This window comes from Musa acuminata, chromosome BXJ3-8, assembly GCF_036884655.1.
Source record: "Musa acuminata AAA Group cultivar baxijiao chromosome BXJ3-8, Cavendish_Baxijiao_AAA, whole genome shotgun sequence".
NCBI classification, from domain to species: Eukaryota; Viridiplantae; Streptophyta; class Magnoliopsida; order Zingiberales; family Musaceae; genus Musa; species Musa acuminata.
Window position 1 is genome coordinate 5,352,222 of NC_088356.1, and position 21,464 is coordinate 5,373,685.

Below are 21,464 nucleotides of genomic sequence, written 5' to 3' on the forward strand. Positions count from 1 at the left end.
AAACAAATAAATAAATAAATAAAGCACAAAATTCAAGTCAATTTTGTATATTAACTCTCAAATGCCATATTTTGTCCCTCTAATCCCTCAATCTTATCCTTAGAAAATTAAGAAGCACACACACATTGAAGAATAAGTTTTTGAAATAATTTTTTTTTGTGTGAAGATAAATGCTATAAACTGTTGAAAATTCCTCATCATGGCTTTCATTTTACACTACTACTACTACGTTATGTATATCCCAATTCTTCTAGTTGAACTAAGTATTTCTATACTAGTTATGGATTTTATTTTTTTCATATGATATTCGAACATTAAAAGAAAAAAAAATTCTAATTTTTTAATGGTTAAAGGTGAATGTAAGGTTATCTTTTCATAAGCCCCATTTTATGGTCTATTTTTTTTTAAGGAACAATCGTATAATTAATAATAATAATATTATTTGAATGGTATTATGAGGTATAGAAAGAAAGATACGTTTAGGATGATGAATTGGAAGAATAAAGAGTTGGACTCTTTCTCCTTTACCCACACTGTGTAGGGATTCTTGTTGTTGTGGGTTTAATTGAAGTGGGACAAAGTAAGTAGGATATAGTATATTTTATTTCTCCACATTCACCATGTTCAGGTGGAGAATTGTCTTATGGACTCAGTTAAAAGTGGGACCAGTGTGGCTATAATGTAAAGAGTCATAAGTCTTTCTTCCATCAATCAATTATTCATCACATTTTATCTAGTAAAATGGTAAGATCACTCAGCTTTCCACCATATAAATAATATACATAAAAGGGGCATTCCGAGAATCGAACTCGGGACCTCTCGCACCCAAAGCGAGAATCATACCACTAGACCAAATGCCCTGTGCTGTTTGGATTCTCAGAATTATTTATTTAAGTTATTAATTAACTCAATTGATATAAGTTGTTAATGGGCTATAAATAGAAACAAGCAACAGTTTTTTTAATATGGACAAAAAATTAAGTTTATAAATTAAAAGTGCCGACAAAAAATAAATAAAAGAACAAACATATTCAATGTTATTTTTATTAATATGGATAAAAATAAATTAAAGTACCGATAAAAAATATCCAATGTTATTTTTATTAAAGTAAAGAATAAACAAAAAATAATAAAAGAATATGCTTTGATAAATAAAAGGTTGCCTGCTTATAAATTAAATTATCGACAAAAAAAAGAATAAACATATTAATGTTAGTTTTATTAATATGGATAAAAAACAGTTTAATTAACTACCAGCGTCCGGTTTTAGTTCCTAACCGTTTTTTAATTAAAGCAATCTTGATTTAATAATTATGTCTAACAGTATCTCTCTCTCTCTCTCTCTCTCTCTAATATGCTTTGAGATAGCAGAAACTATCCATGAAATAAGTTGGAAGCTCGAGAAAATGTGGGTAAAAAAAAAGACAAGTCTTTCACTGTCACACAATCACAAAAATGATATCTAATCTTTTCTTAGTTAATGACATGGTGTGAGATCAGGTGCCTCATGCCTCCTTGGACAATCAATCTCCTGCAACTGTTATGAGTATCCAAAGACCACAAGGAGAAGCTCTGTTTTTGTTTCTTCTAAAGAATGACATTTAATTCTAGCGGGATTATTTCTGACGAGCAGCTTTGTTAAATGAATTGAAGCGTCACTGTAATATTTCAAAACAGTCTAACATGAAAATTTAGCTAAGATTTTAGTTAGATTATGATTTACCACGCATCCTAAAACACACATGTTAAATACTAACGGATGACATTTAATTTTAGTAGGTTAATTTTGATAAGTGATGAAAATAATAGAAGATAAGTGATGAAAATAATAGAAGAAGAAATAAAAAAGCTTAAATACATTAACATGTCTCTCTCCTAATATACTCATATAGTTGGGAAAATATTATCTTCTATCGTGCACTTGTAAGATGATGCTCCTGTCAAGGATACCAATCTTGGAACGATGCAAAAAATAATTTACGAGCGAGAGTCGTGAGTAGAGCAAGAGCAGATCGTTGCTGCTACTGCGATTGCTGTTGCTGTGAGGGCACAAGCGTTCCTTTCGTTCCCCTTAAGTCTGTCATTCGTTCTCCTTAAGTCCGTCGATTGTTGGCAGATCAACGAAGACTATCGCAGTGAGGAAGATGAGGATTGGCCATGGAACCTCTTAGAAATTTGGCTGCAGCGACGTTGATCGTTGGTCGAAGGCAAGGGCGAAACTTTGTTTTTCTCAGTGGCGTTGGTTGCTAGACGAAGGTAAGAGCGAAGCTTCACTTTTTTCATTGCTTTGATACCATGATGAAAATAATAGAAGATAAAAATAATTATTGAAAAAACTTTATTGAATAAGTGAAAAAACTTAAATACATTAACATATCCATTTCCTAAGATTAGGAGAAAAAATTTTCCTCAAGGAGAATTTTTTTCAAAGAGATTTCCTCGTATAGTTAAAGAAATCTTATCTTCTATCTGGCTTCAGATGATCCGAATCGTAAATGCAATACTTCAAAAGTCTTACGTAATGTGAACTAATTTTGATTAGTATACGAATCACTCTTCATCCAGATGATTTTTAATGTGATTAAAAATGATATTAGAACAATATACATAATTTGTAAATCATGTTAGAATTTACCATGCATCTAAATGTTCGGTTGGTATGGGGATGGTGGGTGGCACCACCAAATCACGATGGATACGCAACAATCATGATCCTAATGTATTCCCACAGTTGGAAGGACTTTCATTCAGCACTTCCAACCGAAGAGATGATGACAGTGACTTCAATTAGCATATGAATAAAAAAATCAGAAGAAATTTGTTGAGAAATATTTACTACAAGCATAGAGAAAATATTTACGATTCAAATCCACTGATAGGAGCACGGCAAATATTGATGCCAGAATATTGATAACGATAAAGTTAGGAACCGATCAATCGTTTCGCTAAAATGAATGGACTAATATGTACAATGATCACAGTCAATTTTATGTATCACATTAAAAAAAATTTAATTGTTCTATGGGAAGCACAGACGAATTACTCATTCAACATAAGATATGACACTTAATATACACACAGCATCATACTACATAACTTCTAAAAAAATGCAGGCAAAATAAATCTATCATCATATTCCAAAACTCATAGAGGCTTAAGAGAGGTAGCATCCGACATAAGACTGGACCTGAATTGTGTGTGTGAGGTTAAATCTTATTAGGGTTGGTTCAAATCCTATATGGTAGGATGGTCAAACAAAGCGATTTAATTGGTTAAGCTCGATCAACTTAAGAGATCAGACCTGATGTTCTAACACATTTCCAAGAGCTAAAAAACAGAAAATTCACAGGTCAAATATATCCCAATTCACTGTCATAAAGAAATTTCAGTGTAACAAGACAACTATTGTGTTTCGCAATCTAGTATAAACCAGTAACACATCAAATCCTTATTATATTATGAACTTTTTTAATCTTAACGACGGTCAGCTAATAATTCCAGCTTAATCAATTCCTGGGACAATTTTTGATGAATTGCATAGTCAATCAAGGGCTTAAATCAACCAAATAAGCCATAAAAAATTTCTGATGGAACAATATTTACAAATAGCATAGGAGAATTGATTGTACAGGCATAATAATATAATTATAATACCAGAAAAGAAAAGAACTACGTTACTAAATATATACAGAATGATTTTCCAAAGAAACGAAAGTGTATATTTAGAACAGAAATTGAGAATCCTGCCAAGAAATTGCCTCAATCAACTGCTAAAACACCAGCTCTACAAGTGTTTGGAACAAATCGGTCCAATGAAGCAACATTTAAGAATTTATGTGATTTAAAAATCACAATCAAATCTTTATTATAGTGTTTGTATCCACTATGAATAATTTGCTTTAATCTTCTGAAAACTATTAGAAAAGTTAATTTGAAGATATATTTACTCCAGATAACCATGTGAACCATTATAAAACTAGTGCAATACTGTCACCTAGAGATGAACAGAGTGTACCCAACTTAATGCACTCACCAGGATGAACAGATTATGGTAAATACACAACACATATTTGTGAGACTACTACTAGTTACCAATAAAAAAAAAGCAAAGTAGCATCTTCTGATATAAAAGCCAATGACTAAAATGGAAGAAATTGTAAAACCTACATAACAAAGTACTGATAGTATCACACAACTTTTATATGCGACATCAATTTGACCTTTCGTTCGTGAAGTTCTCCTTAAGATTCTGCAGAGCTTGTCGAATATAATCCTCACTTTGGTTGGAGTATTTTAAGCAGATAAGCTTTTGGACAACCTGGTATGCCACTTGAATTGAATGAAATTGCTCACGGTTTATATCCATCCTCTTCACATCCTAACAAAAATTATAGGCATGCCGAAGTTACAGCACTCTCTTGATTAGTATATAGTATATAAAAAAGCATAACAACTACTGATTTTAACATAAATATGAAAAAAAAAGTATTTAAGTGCTTGAAACCTTTTTAGATGACCTGACATCTTTTTATGCTTTCTTCTCCAGTAGAAGACGGCGGTGTAATGCATTAAAGTTCATAATAACATTTCAACAATGACATAGTAATAAGATTGTTACCTCTTCTGCAATCTTTGCTGTAATGATCCTCGCTGTTTCAACCACAGAACTTGGTAGACCAGCCACTCCAGCCAAAAGAAGGCCATAATGTGGCACATGGCGTGGACCATCCTTGAGATGGAACTGATGACCAACAAAAGATTTGGTACACACAATGGAGTCATCATGAAATTCTGGTAAAATTAAACTACCAGATAGTCACCTTAAAATCTAAGCGGTTGTTCCTTAAGTCCACTTCAAAGTGGAGTATCTTCACATTTGGATAAATGGTTGCCATTTCAGACAGGCCTTCCATATGTGTAGCAAATATGGTGTACCTGATGAAGCAGCAGAGCTCAAGACAATTATGTAAAATCCAAGGAGAACCAAAAATCCAAACAAGTAGGAAGCATATGCATGAAAAAAAGAAAAAACATGGAAAAGTGTTAATTCCTGTTAACCAATGTCCAGAGAACTACTATATCAGCACAAGGAACCTATAAAAATAACTTGAAGCATGTGGAAAAAACAAAACCAGCCAATCATCAACGAGGAGTCTTTCTTCAGAGGAATTAACAGTGCATATCATTATCCAATAAACAAAGGAAACCAACAGAAGGTAGTATGATGGTTGGTGCTAGCAATTACGCATTGAGAGACAGCAGATGCTCGCAACAACTCCATGCAATGGCAAACCCATCCGAAGAAGAAGTAGCTCTTCCAAGTTCATCCATAACAATCAGGCTTCTATAGAATGAAAGAAAATCATAAGATGAATTTTCGGGAAAAATGTTACATTTGTTGACAGCAATCACTACAGAGAATATACTTTGGAGAAACATTTTGCATAAGGAATGCTGTCTCTTTCATTTCAGTCATAAACTGCAAAACACAATACACTAATGAGCAAAATTTACTGGATATGAGATTTTCAACAGTTACATCCCTATATAAATTCTTATCAGATATTAAGTGTGGCTAAATAACATAGAGAGAGACCTTCAGAATAATCACTGATTATAGAGACACAATAAGAAGCACTTCCAATAGAAGAAAGCAATGATTCTGCTGCTTCCACTATTTTCCATATCCACAATACATGAAAATGCCTTTGAAATTGAAAGAGACCAGACCAGATAAATGACAAACATCTTGATTAAAAAAAATGCCTCAGGTATATAATTGCTGATTTCTTATAAACCATCTGGTTGTACAGAATCACTCACAATCCTTTTACAGGAACAATGACATTTGTTTTTTCAAATCAATAGCCATGTTTTCCAAACATATTAAATATCATGTTGGTTCCATATAAGCCATAACAAGGGATTTAAAACACCCTTGGCAATTGGCAGCAGATCAAGAGTTCATGGCAGAAAAATCTCATAAAACTTCAAGATTTCAAGGTCCTTTTGTTGCCTTACCTACTATTTCTGTTCCTACTAAAAGGCAAGGTTCGTCGTATCGTAACATATCGCTTGGTACGGGCAATATGTACCAATCCAATAGGGGACCGATATGGGCAGTACATATCGATTTGTTGGTATGCCCCACCATACCGTTTTGTCACGACCTTAGCTGATTTTGCCTAAGGCGTGCGGCACTCTTGCGTGTCCGTCCGTAAAGGTCAGCCTCCCCGAAGCCTCCCATCGTCCCTTAGGACCAACAAAAGAGAGAACGGGCTAGAGAAAACGCCTCAAACGGGATCCACAAGCAAACATCTCCGAAAAACACTTCATAGACAATGCAAATTACAAACAGACTTTACAAGCTCTGAACAGTGGCACAACAAAGGGTAAAATGGTCCATTACAGACCGAAAAGCTCTCGAGCGTGTCCACATGACACAACCTTTATTTACAAGCCTAAAGAGGCCACCAACCCAACTAAAATGGGACTATCAAGCCTTCGGCCGCCCCTCTACATGCTGTACAAGGCATGAACATGCCAAAAGACATGGACATATATAAGCATTACATCAAACACCTTGTTTCGAAGTTTGTCCGTGACATTCTCCCCCACTTATCCCTTCGACGTCCTCGTCGAAGCCTTTGTGAACACTGCAACTCTTCGCCTTTGCTGAGTCTTCAATCTTCTGCTCCAGCTGCAATGCGCCTCCTGGCTCCCAGCCGCTCTCCGCTGCTGTTTCTGAGTAGTCGAACCTTTGATCCGCCATGCTGCTTCAACTCGCCAATGACTCTGACTCTGGTGTGGGGTTGGCTGAGTTGTGTTGATCCTCGTTGATTCCTGCGGATCCACCAAAATGAAGGAAAAGACCATCCTTACTGCGCCAGTCTCTCAAAAATTCCACATGCTGCTTGAACTGGGTGGATGCTTGTTGGAGCTTTAACGAGCATCGCCTCGCAAACTTTTGAAGTTTTGGGTCCTTCCTCCACAACATCTGCTCATTGACTCTTCTTTCAGTTAGTTGTCACATCCAAGTAGGTTCGCATCACTTCCGCTTTCGATTGGCATTTCGTTGGGAAATGAAGCGGACAATCTACTCTCAGTAGCACTGATCACCGTTGGTGAGGATTTGACAACTGTTGTCTTCCATTCTCTTCGAAGGGTCTTTGAACTTGTGCAGAGCTCCTCTGCTGGATAGATAAGAGAATTGGGGTACTCGGTTTCGCCCATTCTCTTAAGAGTTGAGAAGGCAAAGGTTACTTGACTTCGCCCGCCTCCTCGAGGTTGTACTTCATGCATCGAGCTGGTTACTGGCCTTCGCCTGCTCTTTGCTCACACTTCTGAAGCACTTGAAGTGTTTGCAATCCTTGCATTGAGTTAGCTACTGTGATTCACCTTCTCAATGCCATTGAACTTCTGGAATGCAGGAAGTTTTCACCCCAACTTGGAGTAATTCTCTGATAGATGAGGTCGCCTCTGGGATTGTACCGTCTTCTCCATCAACCCTGCCGCCTACTCCACTGAGTAGCAAAGGTACAGCACCACGTACTGCTTGCTTCGTTCCTTGGTCTTGCCCTCTTGCATGACCCGAAGTCCTTCACTTACGGCTATCTTGATGAGAAACTTGTTGACACCGGTCTTACGAAGTTCCTCGGCCACTGCCCTTCAGCCTTGTCTCGGTACTTGGAGATTGCCTCTGCATGCTCCACCTCCTCGGCCCCTTTCATGACCAAGCGCTCTCCCTCCATGAGAGCAAGGGATCAATGACTTTCACGGAAGTCCCGCCTCTGCGGTACCATGGCGCTGCCATGCCCATGGCCCTACTATCCGTTGCCTCGCATCTGCATCCCTTTTCTTCACGATTAGTAGATATGTCTCTGTGGCACTCCTCTGAGTCCACCTCCATTCTAACTGATGCTTGATTTTGGGTAGCTAAGTCCCTCTGGACTCGTCGTCGCTTCCTCGCCCCTTTTGACCCCCTGCTTCAACACCTCTGTGTTTTCCAAGCAGTCCGTTTTGTCGATGGAAAGACAGACTGCAACTCCCATGCATGGCCTCTGCCATCACGTTGTAGAGTTTGCACCGATTCTGTTCTCCTTAGCTTCCTTGGTAGCAACGTCCGCTTACTCGACCTTGTCCTCTGACTTGTCGGGCTCCCTTAAGCGAATATGAGCTCTGGAGCAGTCCAACTCTCCAGCTGTTTCGATCATACCTCTGCATGATCAAGTCCCTCCCATGGGACTCACTGGTACTTGCATTCGAACTCTTCCCTTGGTGGAACACAGCCCCCATATGCTGATGACCAAGGTTTTCATCCGATGCAAAATTCGATGCACGCCCGGAAGACCCGCCTCTGCGGTACCATGGCCTTCACTCCTTGAATCCATAGCCCTTCTTGCCGTCGTGTTGTTCACCGAAGTGGAGCTCCCAGTAGCTCCCGATCATACCTCCATATGATCTCATCCCTCACGGGACACTGTCGTGTGTGTCGCCTTGCCACGAACTGTTCCACCACGATCCGCTGCACCATGTCGCCTCCTGGTGACATCTCCATTGCATTCTGATCCTTGTGGAATAAACTCGAATTGTGAACCCTCCATGTGTGGCCTCTGCCAATACATCGCAGGATCTCTTCCACCTTCGGTTGTGTTCGCTCCTTTGGCAATCGACCTTCATCCACCCACTCCTGGGTCACACCTAGATGAAGCACCGCTCTAGGACAGTCCGTCGCCTAGTAGCTCCCGAAGTCCCCCGACTTCACTGTAATTTGTGCACCATTGTCTGGATCCTGGGCCTCTGCCCCTACCAGCACAATCTCCACTACGCATCGCTTCCCTCATGGCAACTTGAATGACAACACTGTGGCATATTCTTCAAGAGTACCCGCCTCCGCGTCCTCTTGCCCCGTGCTAAGGCCTTCTGAACCCAACTTCGCCTCCGCAAATTGAGTCGCCTTAGTTCCTCCATCAAATGCTCCTCCGAGATAATGTGCATGTGCCCCGAAGCTCCCTTCGTCTTTGGCACCATGCAAGATGAGTCCGCTCCGTCAGAATGAAGGACCCATGGAACAACATGATTATACTCCTGCCTCTGTAAGAGTTCATGTCCTTGACCTCTGTCTAGGGAAAGCACTGTGCCTCTGCTCCATGTTCCAACTTCTATGCTGGCTCCCTTCAAGCGGCTTGAGTACTTCGCCAAGTTACACCCAAGTTGCTCCGCTCCTCGTGTTTGCATTGAGTCGATGGTGGCCCTTGCGTCCACCATTCCACGGGTCAGCCCTTCCTTGAGTCCGATCTCCATATCGACTCCAAGTGTGTCTCCATTTGAGCTGCTTTGGGTCGCTCCCCCACTTGATCTCGCAATGCATCCACCAATGCATTCTCCCAAGCGAGATCATGCGACGACTCCTCGCCGCTTGCTCAGTCCATCGAGCTTCATGGAGTTGTTATTTGTTGAGGTACTCCTCCTCAACATGTGCAGTCCGTCGCACATGATTCTCCCTCTGGAGAGCCGGGACTTATCCCTCCTGGATAACTGTCCCCTTTGGAGCAACATCTCTCTTCGTTTCGGAGACCACCATCCCCTTGGACTACTCCGATCTGCTGGACAAACTATGCATTGTTCTGCCTCCTGCAAACGCACTTGCTAGATTGCGACTCCCCGTCAATACAGCCCCCACTGCGCCCCTCAAGGCCTAGCAACATGCTGAACTCATTGCACACTTCAGCCTCCTACGGACGTATCCTTCACCTGCCGAAGAGAAAGTTTCAATGCTCCATGGCGCCGAATTTCGGTCGCCTTGGGATGGCCACGAACATTCCATCGTCCGCATACAAGCCCATGCATGAGTACCAAATTCTTCGAGTTAGCAATTCCCCTCACCTCTGTGAGCTTTGCATAACTCTTTTGGTCGTTGAGCAACTCATTCCACCTTGCATGGTCTCATTCTTGCCAAGCGCCTCGCTTGCCTAGAGCACCATCAAGTATAGTTGTCAACGTTGAGCCGTAGCTCAAACTCAGCCATCCCAACCTTTGTGCGCTCCAAATTCTTCCAAGCTTGCCTGTTCTCGTGGTGCCTCTTGCGCGAAGGGTTGGCCATTCCTCTGAATGCCAATGTTAGATGCCCACTCCTCCGAGCGACTCCTTTTCCCTACATCTCCATGCCCGTTTTCCCCCAAACGGTCGCGCGTGTGTTGACTGCCCTCAACGCAGCCCCACTAGGTCCCCCACGTTTGCATGCTAAGTGTTTCTATGAGTGCTTGTCCCGCTCTGATACCAATTGTCACGACCTTAGCTGATTTTGCCTAAGGCGTGCGGCACCCTTGCGTGTCCGTCCGCAAAGGTCAGCCTCCCCGAAGCCTCCCATCGTCCCTTAGGACCAACAAAAGAGAGAACGGGCTAGAGAAAACGCCTCAAACGGGATCCACAAGCAAACATCTCCGAAAAACACTTCATAGACAATGCAAATTACAAACAGACTTTACAAGCTCTGAACAGTGGCACAACAAAGGGTAAAATGGTCCATTACAGACCGAAAAGCTCTCGAGCGTGTCCACATGACACAACCTTTATTTACAAGCCTAAAGAGGCCACCAACCCAACTAAAATGGGACTATCAAGCCTTCGGCCGCCCCTCTACATGCTGTACAAGGCATGAACATGCCAAAAGACACGGACATATATAAGCATTACATCAAACACCTTGTTTCGAAGTTTGTCCGTGACAGTTTGTCGGTACATTAGTATGGTTCGGTACATACCGTACCAATAACCGATCGGTACATCAGTACGGATCGGTAAGATAAAACCATGTTAAAAGGTTTAAGTTAGTTATTCATTTGGAATTATGATATGTCATATTTATTTTATTAGTTGAGTGACAATACTTTGACAAGATACAAGTACCAGGTAATTTGAATTTTGAACTTTATTTTCTTTCTTGTGGACAAAAAGATCTCAGTTCTGATAGGGTGTAGTTGACAACACAGCTTCAACAGGTTCCAAGAATTGCCATGCCAAGGGACACGTGATTGTGTGGCACATGTCAAAACATAGCATACCAAAAAGGTACCAGTATACACCATATCCACTGGTACAAAAGATGCCGACATGTATATATAGGTAGACCAATAATCTCAACAATTTTGAATCTCTTATACTAACCTTAGTTTATGTAACTAAAATGATCTTATCACCATCTGATATCTCATAAACATATTTTAAAATATATGGGGGGGAAACCAACTCAAGATAGAAACTTTTGACAAGATACAAGTACCAGGTAATTTGAATTTTGAACTTTATTTTCTTTCTTATGGACAAAAAGATCTCAGTTCCGATAGAGTGTAGTTGACAACACAGCTTCAACAGGTTCCAAGAATTGCCATGCCAAGGGACACATGATTGTGTGGCACATGTCAAAACATAGCATACCAAAAAGGTACCAGTATACACCATATCCACTGGCACAAAAGATGCCGACATGTATATATAGGTAGACCAATTTTTGGCATTTGATTTTTTGCATATGGGTGTGACGAGCCAAAAAGATATCCGGGCATCCCTGTGCTATAAATAACATTCCTTGGTATGATCCTTCTTATAAAACCAAAATTGATAGGGTGACAAACACTATTTTATAGATTTATAGTCATTATTTGAAGTATATATCTGCTTTGGCATGTCTTTGTGTCGAAAATAACAAGTCTTGGTAGGATACACTATCTATAACAAAAAAAATTGACGGGGTGACAAACACAATTATACAAATTGTTATTTCAAGGAACATAAGTCTAAAGTCTCATACCGTGCTAGAGTTATTTTCAACATTGTCCCCGGTCCCTATCCGTGTGAATATGCGGTCGACAACACGTAGTGATGCAAAACGAGCAGGAACATAGCAACCAATTTGTGCGAGGATGATGATAAGACAAACTTGTTGAAGATAAGTGCTTTTACCACTCCTGTCACAAAGAAGCACAAGTGCAACTGATAGTTAAATGCAGAAAAGTTTTCAAGTGCTGCTGGTCAAGACATTCTGAACAAAGTTTGGAATGTATCAGTATTTAACCAGTCAGAACTCAGGTTGATACTGTGCCAGTACCATACCATGCACAGACACTAGATACACCATTATATACTGAGTTTCAAAGAAAATACTAAAAAACAATATACAAGCCCTGTACAGGACATGTACCGGCCAGCATAGGCTCTATACCAGGATACAGGGCATAACATTTAGTACCAGTAAGCTGTTGGACTGACAAACACAACCAGTAACCAGTATAGGTCTTGTTCTACCCGGTATATAGCACCTGACAAATACCACTCATACATGCTCTATACCGGGTAGTACAAGACATATAATGAGCTGTACATACCCTGTATCAAGCATATTCCCCAGTTTACCCTACTCCACAGACCGGTAAGCTGTTAGGCTGATAAATATCGACTGTGCTGTATCGTATTGGCAATATTGCAAACCTTATATATGAAGATGATGGATAACAGTTCATGATCCATGATATAAAGTAAGCAATTATTTCCAAAGAAAGCCTCTTACATGTTTGGTCCTGTGACAATAACCATATTAGATGCTTCAGAAAGGAAAAGATTGTTAGGCTGCATTAGAATGAAAAAGGAAGTTAATAAGTTAGAGAAGAAACCACATGATTGAAACAATCTGAAGAAAGAAATTAAATCAATTGAAAAGCGTATCATATGTGATCACAATACATACAACAAAATCACTGTGCAAGCTTTCTAGTATAGGATGCCTTCCAGCATCAATAGCCACAGGACCATTATCTGGACATTTAGTTCAATTAGGCATCTCATATTACTTACATCTTAATATAGAAGAAGATGGAGTTGCAAGTAAACTAAGCAGTTACCTGTGAATTCTGGTCTTGTATAGCGGTCAACAGGTTTGGTAGATATTACATGTGCAAATGAGTTCACAATCATATCTAGAAGGTTCAAGACCTCTGCAAGCAATGTTAGTATGGAGATATCATTCCTTATGACATCAATTAGCCCTGCAAATTTAGCTGAGGCAAGATTAGCAGAACTCCAATGCATACATAAGCCATATAACAAGCAAACCTTAACATTAACAGGATAAAGGTGTCAGATAATTTTGCACCACCAGCTCCAATGCCAGTTTCACCTCCAAAAGGATCCCCGAACATAAGAATAACAACAAAAGATTCTCAAGATGAACTCCAGCTAATACATTGACAATTATTAAAGATTTAAGGCCACCTTTTAGCAAATGCTCTTCATGGTTACTGAAGACTTTTCCCAACTTGAAAATAGAATCAAAAGCAGGGTTCGTCGTATCGACCTGTACCACCCAGTATGGCGGTACATACTGGTCCGATAGGGACCAATACGCGGACTACCCTCTACTAGGCGGTACCATAACCTGACCCCGTATCGGGTGATACGGGGTCTGTGTCGAGCGGTAACGGTTGAAATCCGATTGTTATTGACCTGTACCGATCGGATCAGTAACGATCGAATTTCGACCGTTACTGATCAAGGGCTCTTCAACTCTCTCAAACTCATTCCCACTCACATCTCTCTCTTATTCTCACAATTTCACTCTCCTAAACTCAACAAGGCTATGATTTGTGGATTGATCAAATATAGGAGGATTAAGAGGAAGATCCTTCTCTTAAACCCTTTCCTCTCCCCCCCCTCAACTCATATCACTCTCTCAATCTCTTCAACTTTCTCAAACTCATTCCCACTCACATCTCTCTCTCATTCTCACATTTCCACTCTCCTAAACTCAACAAGACTATGATTTGTGGATTAGATCAAATTTAAAAGAAGTAAGAGGAAGATCCCCCTTAGTCAGAATGTGACGAAAGGAGCCAGACAACATCGAGTCAGACTGCTTGAGGAACTAGAGACACTCAACCAAGGTTTTGAATACCGATCCGTACCGATGTACCGAGCTCTGCTCAGAATGGTACGTACCGATATGTACCATTGGTACACCAGGGCGTATCGATGGTATATCATAAAATCTTAAAAATACATCCACCTACCACGCCAGGGTGTACCGACCGGTATGACTCAGTAGCAATCGAAATCTGGGGTGGTATCGATCGATATGCCTCGGTATCGATTAAAACACTGGTATGACCTAGTAGAGGGCAGTCTGCGTACCGGTATCCTCTCAGATCAGTACATACCGCCCATTGGGTGATACACATCGAAATTAAAAGCCCTGCACCCAACCATCACAGTTGTTCGCCCAACGTGCAAAGGCAAAGACAAAGGGGGAAGGCGATAGCCTCAGCCACACCGTTAGAAAAAATTAAGTTGGGCGACAAAACACCTTCTTAATCACATTCAACAACCCGCTTAGTCCAGAGACATGACAATGACGTGGACAACAATGTCTCAACCAATGATGGCGACGATGCTAGGGAGTCGATGGTCCCAACTATACAATTTGAGGGTGGTGCATGAATCAAGAAATAGTATTTTACATATGCCACCCAAAATTCAGATCATGGAACTCGACGAGGTACTAGCCAAGTTTATACACAGAAGGAGAATAGGAAGACAATGGATGATTTGGAGCAAATGCGACAGGACCTACATGACGTAGACACAAAGCGAAGCTCATCGTATTAAATTGATTACTTAATTCATTTGAATATTAAAGGTAAAGTTGTTTAAAAAATAATCTATCGATTCAAATCATTTCTTTGTAGATAATTTAATATTAACGGAAAGGCGATACGGAACGTACCATAAAGCTACTCCTCAAAGCCCGAAAATGATGTCACTATTCTTTCCTAATATACATTATTTTTGCTAAAATTATACTAATTTTATATTTATTCCCAACTTAAAAACCCTAATCTAACTTTTATCTATTTTTAGGTATTTTGGAAGCTATTTTTGATGATTTTGGGTATATCATCAGTATGCCTCGATACGTACCATACTGACGCCTGGTTGGTACACCGGTACAGAAGAAAATTATAAACCTTAATCAAAAGTATTTTACCAACATACATTAATTCTCATCAAGATCAACTCCATTTATATATAATTCTTTGAAAATAAGATTTTCAATTTTATAGCATGCCCTCGGTAATGGACCAGCATTCTGTGCACCAGTCAACATGAGTAACACTTCCTATGCCAAGCCGTTCTTTATATAATGGATGAATGTCAAGAAAACAATTACAATTTCTGAGCCTTTCACTTTAGAATCTGATTATGTAGATGTCCATGGCAAAATGCAGAGAATTACTTCATTATCTAATTGTTGGATGCAGCATTAAACTATAAGCCTAAATCCTAGACTTCAATATCTAAGTGCCTCTTCTTCAAGAAAATCAAACTTACATGAAGTGGGAGAGAACTCAAGTCAACTTGCTTCTCTTCAAGAAGATATATCTGACATATTAGGTGAAGAAAATTCAAGCACCATAAAATATATTTGCGTTGCAATAAAGATGTCTTGAATTAAAGCGGTAAAGGACTCAAGGGACAGACCAGAAAATGAATTTTGAGTAGGAGATGCAGTAACATCTACACTACCAGCCAAATAATAAAAAAAATCTAGACGCCCAACTAATTAAAATTGGTAAATTTGATCTCCAACAAAACTGATGCCCTGAAGCAATCCAAATGCTGGTCCAAACTCCACTCCAACAGTACTCTGGCAATCTTATCCAGGATGTATGAACTAGCAGGCCAACTGCCCAGATATCAGTAATCCTGTATGTAATTTTGAGGTAAAATATCAAACCAGTGCCTCCTGTTTAATGCATTTTTAAGGCAAGAGTTTATAATGTCAAAATTGGATGCCATTGTTAATTGAAAATACCAAGTTTGACATGGAATATGTGTGAGCCCATAACATATGCCCTCCTAGTCTCATTTTTGGCAAATGCTAAGGCACATTAACTGACAAAAATGAAATTGAACTAAATCAATTTGATTCATTTCTAAGTGTTTTTGAAGGGTTTCAAATGTTTTCTTGCATTAATTGTTTATAGGAAACAATGGTTTCCCTTGGTCTCTTGGTGTTATTCCAACCAAAAAAACCCTCAATCAATGGTGGAAATAACATGTGGATTATGGCTATAACTGAAAAGGTAATAACTGTCCTTTCCCTTTACTAAAAACAAACCAAGGTTTCAAATACCGATTCGGCTAGTCATGGACAGCTGCAGCAAGCCTACAATGAAGCACCTTCATTGCTCGAGCAGTTTGTCTTTTGTTTCTTGTCACCTTTTTCAGTGTACGACTAAATAGCAAGGCATGGGATAGCCTAGCAACCTCATTTTGCATGTAATTCACTTTTTTTCTTGCAGTAGACATAGACTATTCTATCGACCATGAATAGTAGTCCCGGGCTAGTCAAAATAGACCTTTTCGCCTGTGCCAAGATAGGATTTTGATGTCAATGGTTGGTAGAGAAAACGTCAGCCATCTCAACACCCTAGAACCTCTTGGGTGGCACCAAGCCTGATGGGGCATTTGTATAGTACTTGAGCTTTACAACTTGTGAGGCCATAAGCGATATACTCATACAAGCACAAGACTCCATCAAGCTCTCCCTAATGTTGTTCGAATGCAAGTGTCATTTTAAGGCTAATTAAGTTTCTGTTGCTTTCAATTGTTTGTTCCACATGCCTTCCGAGCGACATCAAGATTTTGCCCGTCGTTCACCTCTTCGACTAACTCTTTTTTTCTTATGTAGGTCCTTTGAGATCACAAGAGGTTGAAACTTACACTGAACCTTGCCGGTAGGGCTTGCTTGGGTGCCTCACAACCTAAAAAATTCTAGCTAAATCCTTGACACATGGTATCAGAGCAAGCACACAACCAAAAATGGTCAACGACTAAACTTACACCATAGCAAAGCAACATGGTGGATCAAGTGGGCTTTCTGTGGGTATATATGTGTATATTCTAATTGAAGATTTTTCGTAGGCTTTCCAATTTTTCTTATTTTTGTGTTTCATTTCTGCTAATACAATGCTTAGAAATGGGAATTTCGTCTGCTGTATTGTGGCACATATTGTGCTGCTGAAGGGTCAAAAACCTCTACCCTTATGTGGTCCTTTAGAGTTTAGACCTTGTTTTGAGGGCCTAGTTGTTTTGGTTTTGGTACCTTATAGACTTGGTTTCAAACAACACATACCATTGTCATAGTTTACAAGGTCTTTATTGATTTTTATCCAAAAAAGAGGACTTTGTTATTTATTTATTTATCATTCAATTTTGTATTAGTTAGGAGGTCATCATCTGTTCTATGAATCATCTGATAGTTCCCTAACATCATAATACTAAAACTTATTGCGGCTCTGTCAACTGTGACAATTTACAACTTAAGCTAGGAATATCAAGATTTCCTTCTTGGTGATTCAGTAAAGATACAAATAGAGTTTACAGATTAATAAATTTGACATAAAGCTTAAAGTATCAAACTGAAACTTATGGTATATTTCACTTGAAAAAAGAAAGTCTTTTAGGCAAGGTATGCAATACCGTACCGTACCGATGTTTTGAGGTTGGCTCGGAATGGTATGGTACCATGTACCGCTCGGTATAAAGCTCAAAGTATCAAATTGAAACTTATGGTATATTTCACTTGAAAAAAGAAAGTCTTTCAGGCAAGGTATGCAATACCGTACCATACCGATGTTTCGAGGTTGGCTCGGTATGGTACAGTACCGTGTACTGAGCGGTACGCCAGGGCATACCGAGCGATACACCTAATTTAGGTGTAAAACCCTCCGAAAATACCTGAAAAAAAAAAAGTTAGGATAGAGTTTTTAAGTTAGAAATAAATATAGTAATAGCATAAGTTTAGCAAAATCAATGTAAATTAGGTAAGAATACTATCACATATCTTTTTCGGGCTTTGAAGAATATCTTGTGCTCGTATTTCAATCCATTACGAATTGTCCTTATATAAACATACCTCTTGATTAGAAAGTTCTTCATCTTAATTTTTCTAAATTAGCCTTGATTCAATTTACAAATCGTTGTTTTGTAGAGTTTAGGAGAGCACAAATGTGAGAAAAAAGAGTTTGAGATAGTTTAAGAGAGTATGAAAATGTAATGAAGTGAAATAAGGGAGAAGAAGGGGTTTAAATACTATGAGAAAGGGCTCGAACGGTCAATTTGACCGTTGGAGCACTATATCACTATTATCGAGCGATTTTAAATATGTCTTCCTCTTACTGTATCACTGTATCACTAATATCAAGCACTGCTACAGTGTAGCACTGTAGCACAGTAGCACATTCCGTCTAGTAGCGAGCGGTCCGCGTACCATTATGCCATCGGATCGGTACGTACCGCCCATACCGGGTGGTACCATTCGAAATTGCATACCATGCTTTTAGGAACTAACAACAAAGCAGTTAAAAACTATTGTTGCTTCTATTGATCAATGGCAATATAATGGGATCAGGGTGAACAAGCAACTCTATTTGAATATAGAACCTACAAGCCAGAGTGGCAAAAAAAAGAATTCTAACATTCTCTAGAACTTGCCATAAATAAAGGAGAAGCTAGTAACATGCACCGATATGTGAAAGCATAAACCATGTGTCAAACAGATCTGTGCAAATGCAGGCTTCTGGAGATTCCTCCATGAATGTGAAGTGTGTAATGAAGTGTAAGAGAACATTGATATCAGATATGACTACTGTTTGAAGAAACAACACAATGAGTCAGTTGAATTAGGTGTACTGTGAATCATTTATACTGTTTGGTGATGAACATGATAAAGAAAGAAGCACAATAAGTAGCTATAAGGAAGTTTACCATAGAAAATATTCGCTATGGGAACAGATTCCATTATATTCATTCAATACAAAGTTCTACTTGTCTGATGTCATATTTTAAAAGCCGGAAAAATATATTCTATCTTTTAAATATAAGAAAATGAATGGCGCATAGGACTTAGGCACCTTCATCTAGAGAAAAGATAACAACAACCTTCTAAGAAGATCTCTGTACGCATGAAACATTCAACAGCAGCAGACTTGTTTCTAACATTAAGCTGCAATATGTATAACCAGTCTATTAATACTATAAGTATAACCAAATAACTGCACATCATTTTTTTAGATAGAGAAAAAAAATTGAAATTAGGACTACATGGGCTATTGTCAAGCACTTCTAGTACAAAGCCTCAGAAAACACATGATGCTATCAACATTAAGATCAAAAAAATCTTTTTAGCATATGAATATCCACTGAGATAAAGAAAGAAAACAAATAATCACACAAAAAATAAATGCCTACACTTTTAGAATAAAAGAACTTCAATGTGAGGGCAGTTCTTTTTTGCATCACCAATAGCTCATCAGAAGATTGGAGTGGACTTTTTTGCCTACACTTTGATCAACATGCTGCTATTGGATTGAATTTATCCCTCAAAATTGGCTTGTATACTAAGAAAGTTTTGATATACAAATATCAAAGAGGAAAATATTTCCAATAAAATTTTATTTCGATTGTCCAATGCAGTCAATATGTATTGACTGGCACAGGTGCCAAGTGCTTGATATTATACCATGCGGTCCATGGCTAGAATAAATGTCATCTTGGTATTGCGAATTTTGATAAAGCTTCAAGCTTTCCTGTATGGTACCTCATTTTCTCTCTCAAACCTAACAGACTATCATCTCCAAGATGATGGATGCACTTCGCAATAAGGTTGGATATGGATTGGATGAGGGGAAGATCAAGCTCCTATTCCTTACAGGTAGACTTGTGATCACCTACTCTACCAAGCCATTTCTTCTTCGTCTTCCTTCGTCCCTCTAGTCTTTTAAAAGAACTCAATAAGATTAAGAGCATATCTTTAAAGGAGACCAAAGATTCATCAAAGTTTGCAAGTGGAGGTATTTTGAACTGCCAAAATTCCCTATGAAGAGACCTAGTCTTCATGAATTTCTCAAGGAGAAGCCACTTTAGAATATGCATTATTTCAATTTAGAAAGGAATTTTATAAAAAAGCTGTTCAGAGCAAGGTTTAAGAACTCAGTCTGGTATCAAAAACAAAAACAAATACAATACCAGTACAAATTGATGAATCAACACTTGGTACAGGTTGTTACCGCTTAGATCAGAGTGAAAGATGCAGAGAAGAGGGGAGGAGGAGAATAGGACATGGAGGTGGAGGATGAGGTTGAGGAGGACAAGACAATGACATGGACTAATTGGAGAAGATGACAACACATGCCACAATCATACTTGCCTTAGGAGCCACCTCGAACACGTATGGTTCAGGATGATCACACAACCATCATTATCACATTAATGCATCACGACCTACCAATGTACCATGTCATAGAAGCAATTTTAGGATTGAGTCTAACAAACATACCATATCAATATAAAAATACATGGGATCGAGGACATCAACCCACCGATTGTGGATCCATCAACCGATTCAATTATTACTTGATTTATTTAAATCTTAAAGTTTTGACATGTTATCTAACAATTCAAGTTATATTTTTGTAGGTAATTCAATATCAATGGAAGAACGATTTGAAACGTGCAGCAAAGCTGCTCTTTAATGTCCAAAAAAGATAAATCAACTATCCCTTCCTTATTTAGATATTGTTTAATGAAATTAAACTAACTTTACATATAGTTCTAATTAGAAAACCCTAATTTATGTTTTTTTCCTAATTTTAGGTACTTTCAGAGATCTTCTGGGCTTTTTTGGGACTGTCAATACGCTCAGGTGTACCGACACATAGTACACCGGTATTGAACGATACATGTCGTGTTGTTGGCCAATTGACTGTGCCAGTCAACACAAATAGTCAATCCTTGGTATCACATAAGGACAAATGTTTTTGACCCTTCAGTAGCACACTATGTGCAATCGATCAACACAAAAAAGTTAATCCTTGGTATTATATAAGGACAAAGGTCTTTGACCCTTCAACATCACAATATGTGCCACAATATAGTAGAAGAAATTATCATCTCTTAGTATTGTATTGGCATAAATGAAAAACATAAGAAAAATTAGAATGCCTACAGAAAATCTTTAATTAGAAAAAAAAAATATATATATATATATATATATATATATATATATATATATATGTCAACAATTTGCCTTCTCTTTCTCGCTCTCCCTCCCTCTTTTTGTATCAATTTCTCCTCCCTAGCCTATTGTTACAAGAGTGGCAACATTTAATAGGAATATATGACAATGCCCATGAGATGTATCTTTTAAATAATGGAGTTCAACCCTAAACCTAATAGAACATATTTTCTTTAGAGATAAATAACTAATGAATGAACCCGATTTAGGTCCAAAAAAGTTCCCTATTTCATCGGACCGGTACTGGTATTTTTCGATTTAAGTGTGAACCTAGATACCACTGGCCCACCTAATGCTCACTTCATTTAATGCCTGCTGCCACTGGCCTGAGTACTCT

At 38.8% G+C, this 21,464-nt stretch overlaps 1 protein-coding gene and 1 non-coding gene across 6 annotated transcripts in view; both read right to left on the bottom strand.

Moving 5' to 3' along the window:
- Window positions 1–788: 788 nt before the first annotated feature.
- Window positions 789–860, bottom strand: TRNAP-UGG (transfer RNA proline (anticodon UGG)). The gene has a single exon. It is a non-coding gene; the product is annotated as a tRNA-Pro (tRNA).
- Window positions 861–3,917: 3,057 nt separating this feature from the next.
- Window positions 3,918–21,464, bottom strand: part of LOC135644091 (DNA mismatch repair protein MSH4-like) — a 58,433-nt gene continuing 40,886 nt past the window's right edge. For 4 of the 5 annotated variants that reach the window (XM_065161530.1, XM_065161529.1, XM_065161533.1 and 1 more), the window contains 10 exons: window positions 18,994–19,057; window positions 12,897–13,040; window positions 12,743–12,810; window positions 12,566–12,624; window positions 11,810–11,966; window positions 5,427–5,479; window positions 5,246–5,344; window positions 4,821–4,935; window positions 4,619–4,741; window positions 3,918–4,378 (listed from right to left, as the gene is read on the bottom strand). In XM_065161530.1, the coding sequence (XP_065017602.1) occupies window positions 4,211–4,378; window positions 4,619–4,741; window positions 4,821–4,935; window positions 5,246–5,344; window positions 5,427–5,479; window positions 11,810–11,966; window positions 12,566–12,624; window positions 12,743–12,810; window positions 12,897–13,040; window positions 18,994–19,057 (1,050 nt within the window). In that variant the 3' untranslated portion in view covers window positions 3,918–4,210. The remainder of the gene's footprint in view (window positions 4,379–4,618; window positions 4,742–4,820; window positions 4,936–5,245; window positions 5,345–5,426; window positions 5,480–11,809; window positions 11,967–12,565; window positions 12,625–12,742; window positions 12,811–12,896; window positions 13,041–18,993; window positions 19,058–21,464) is intronic. The other variant, XM_065161531.1, reaches the window with a different exon arrangement.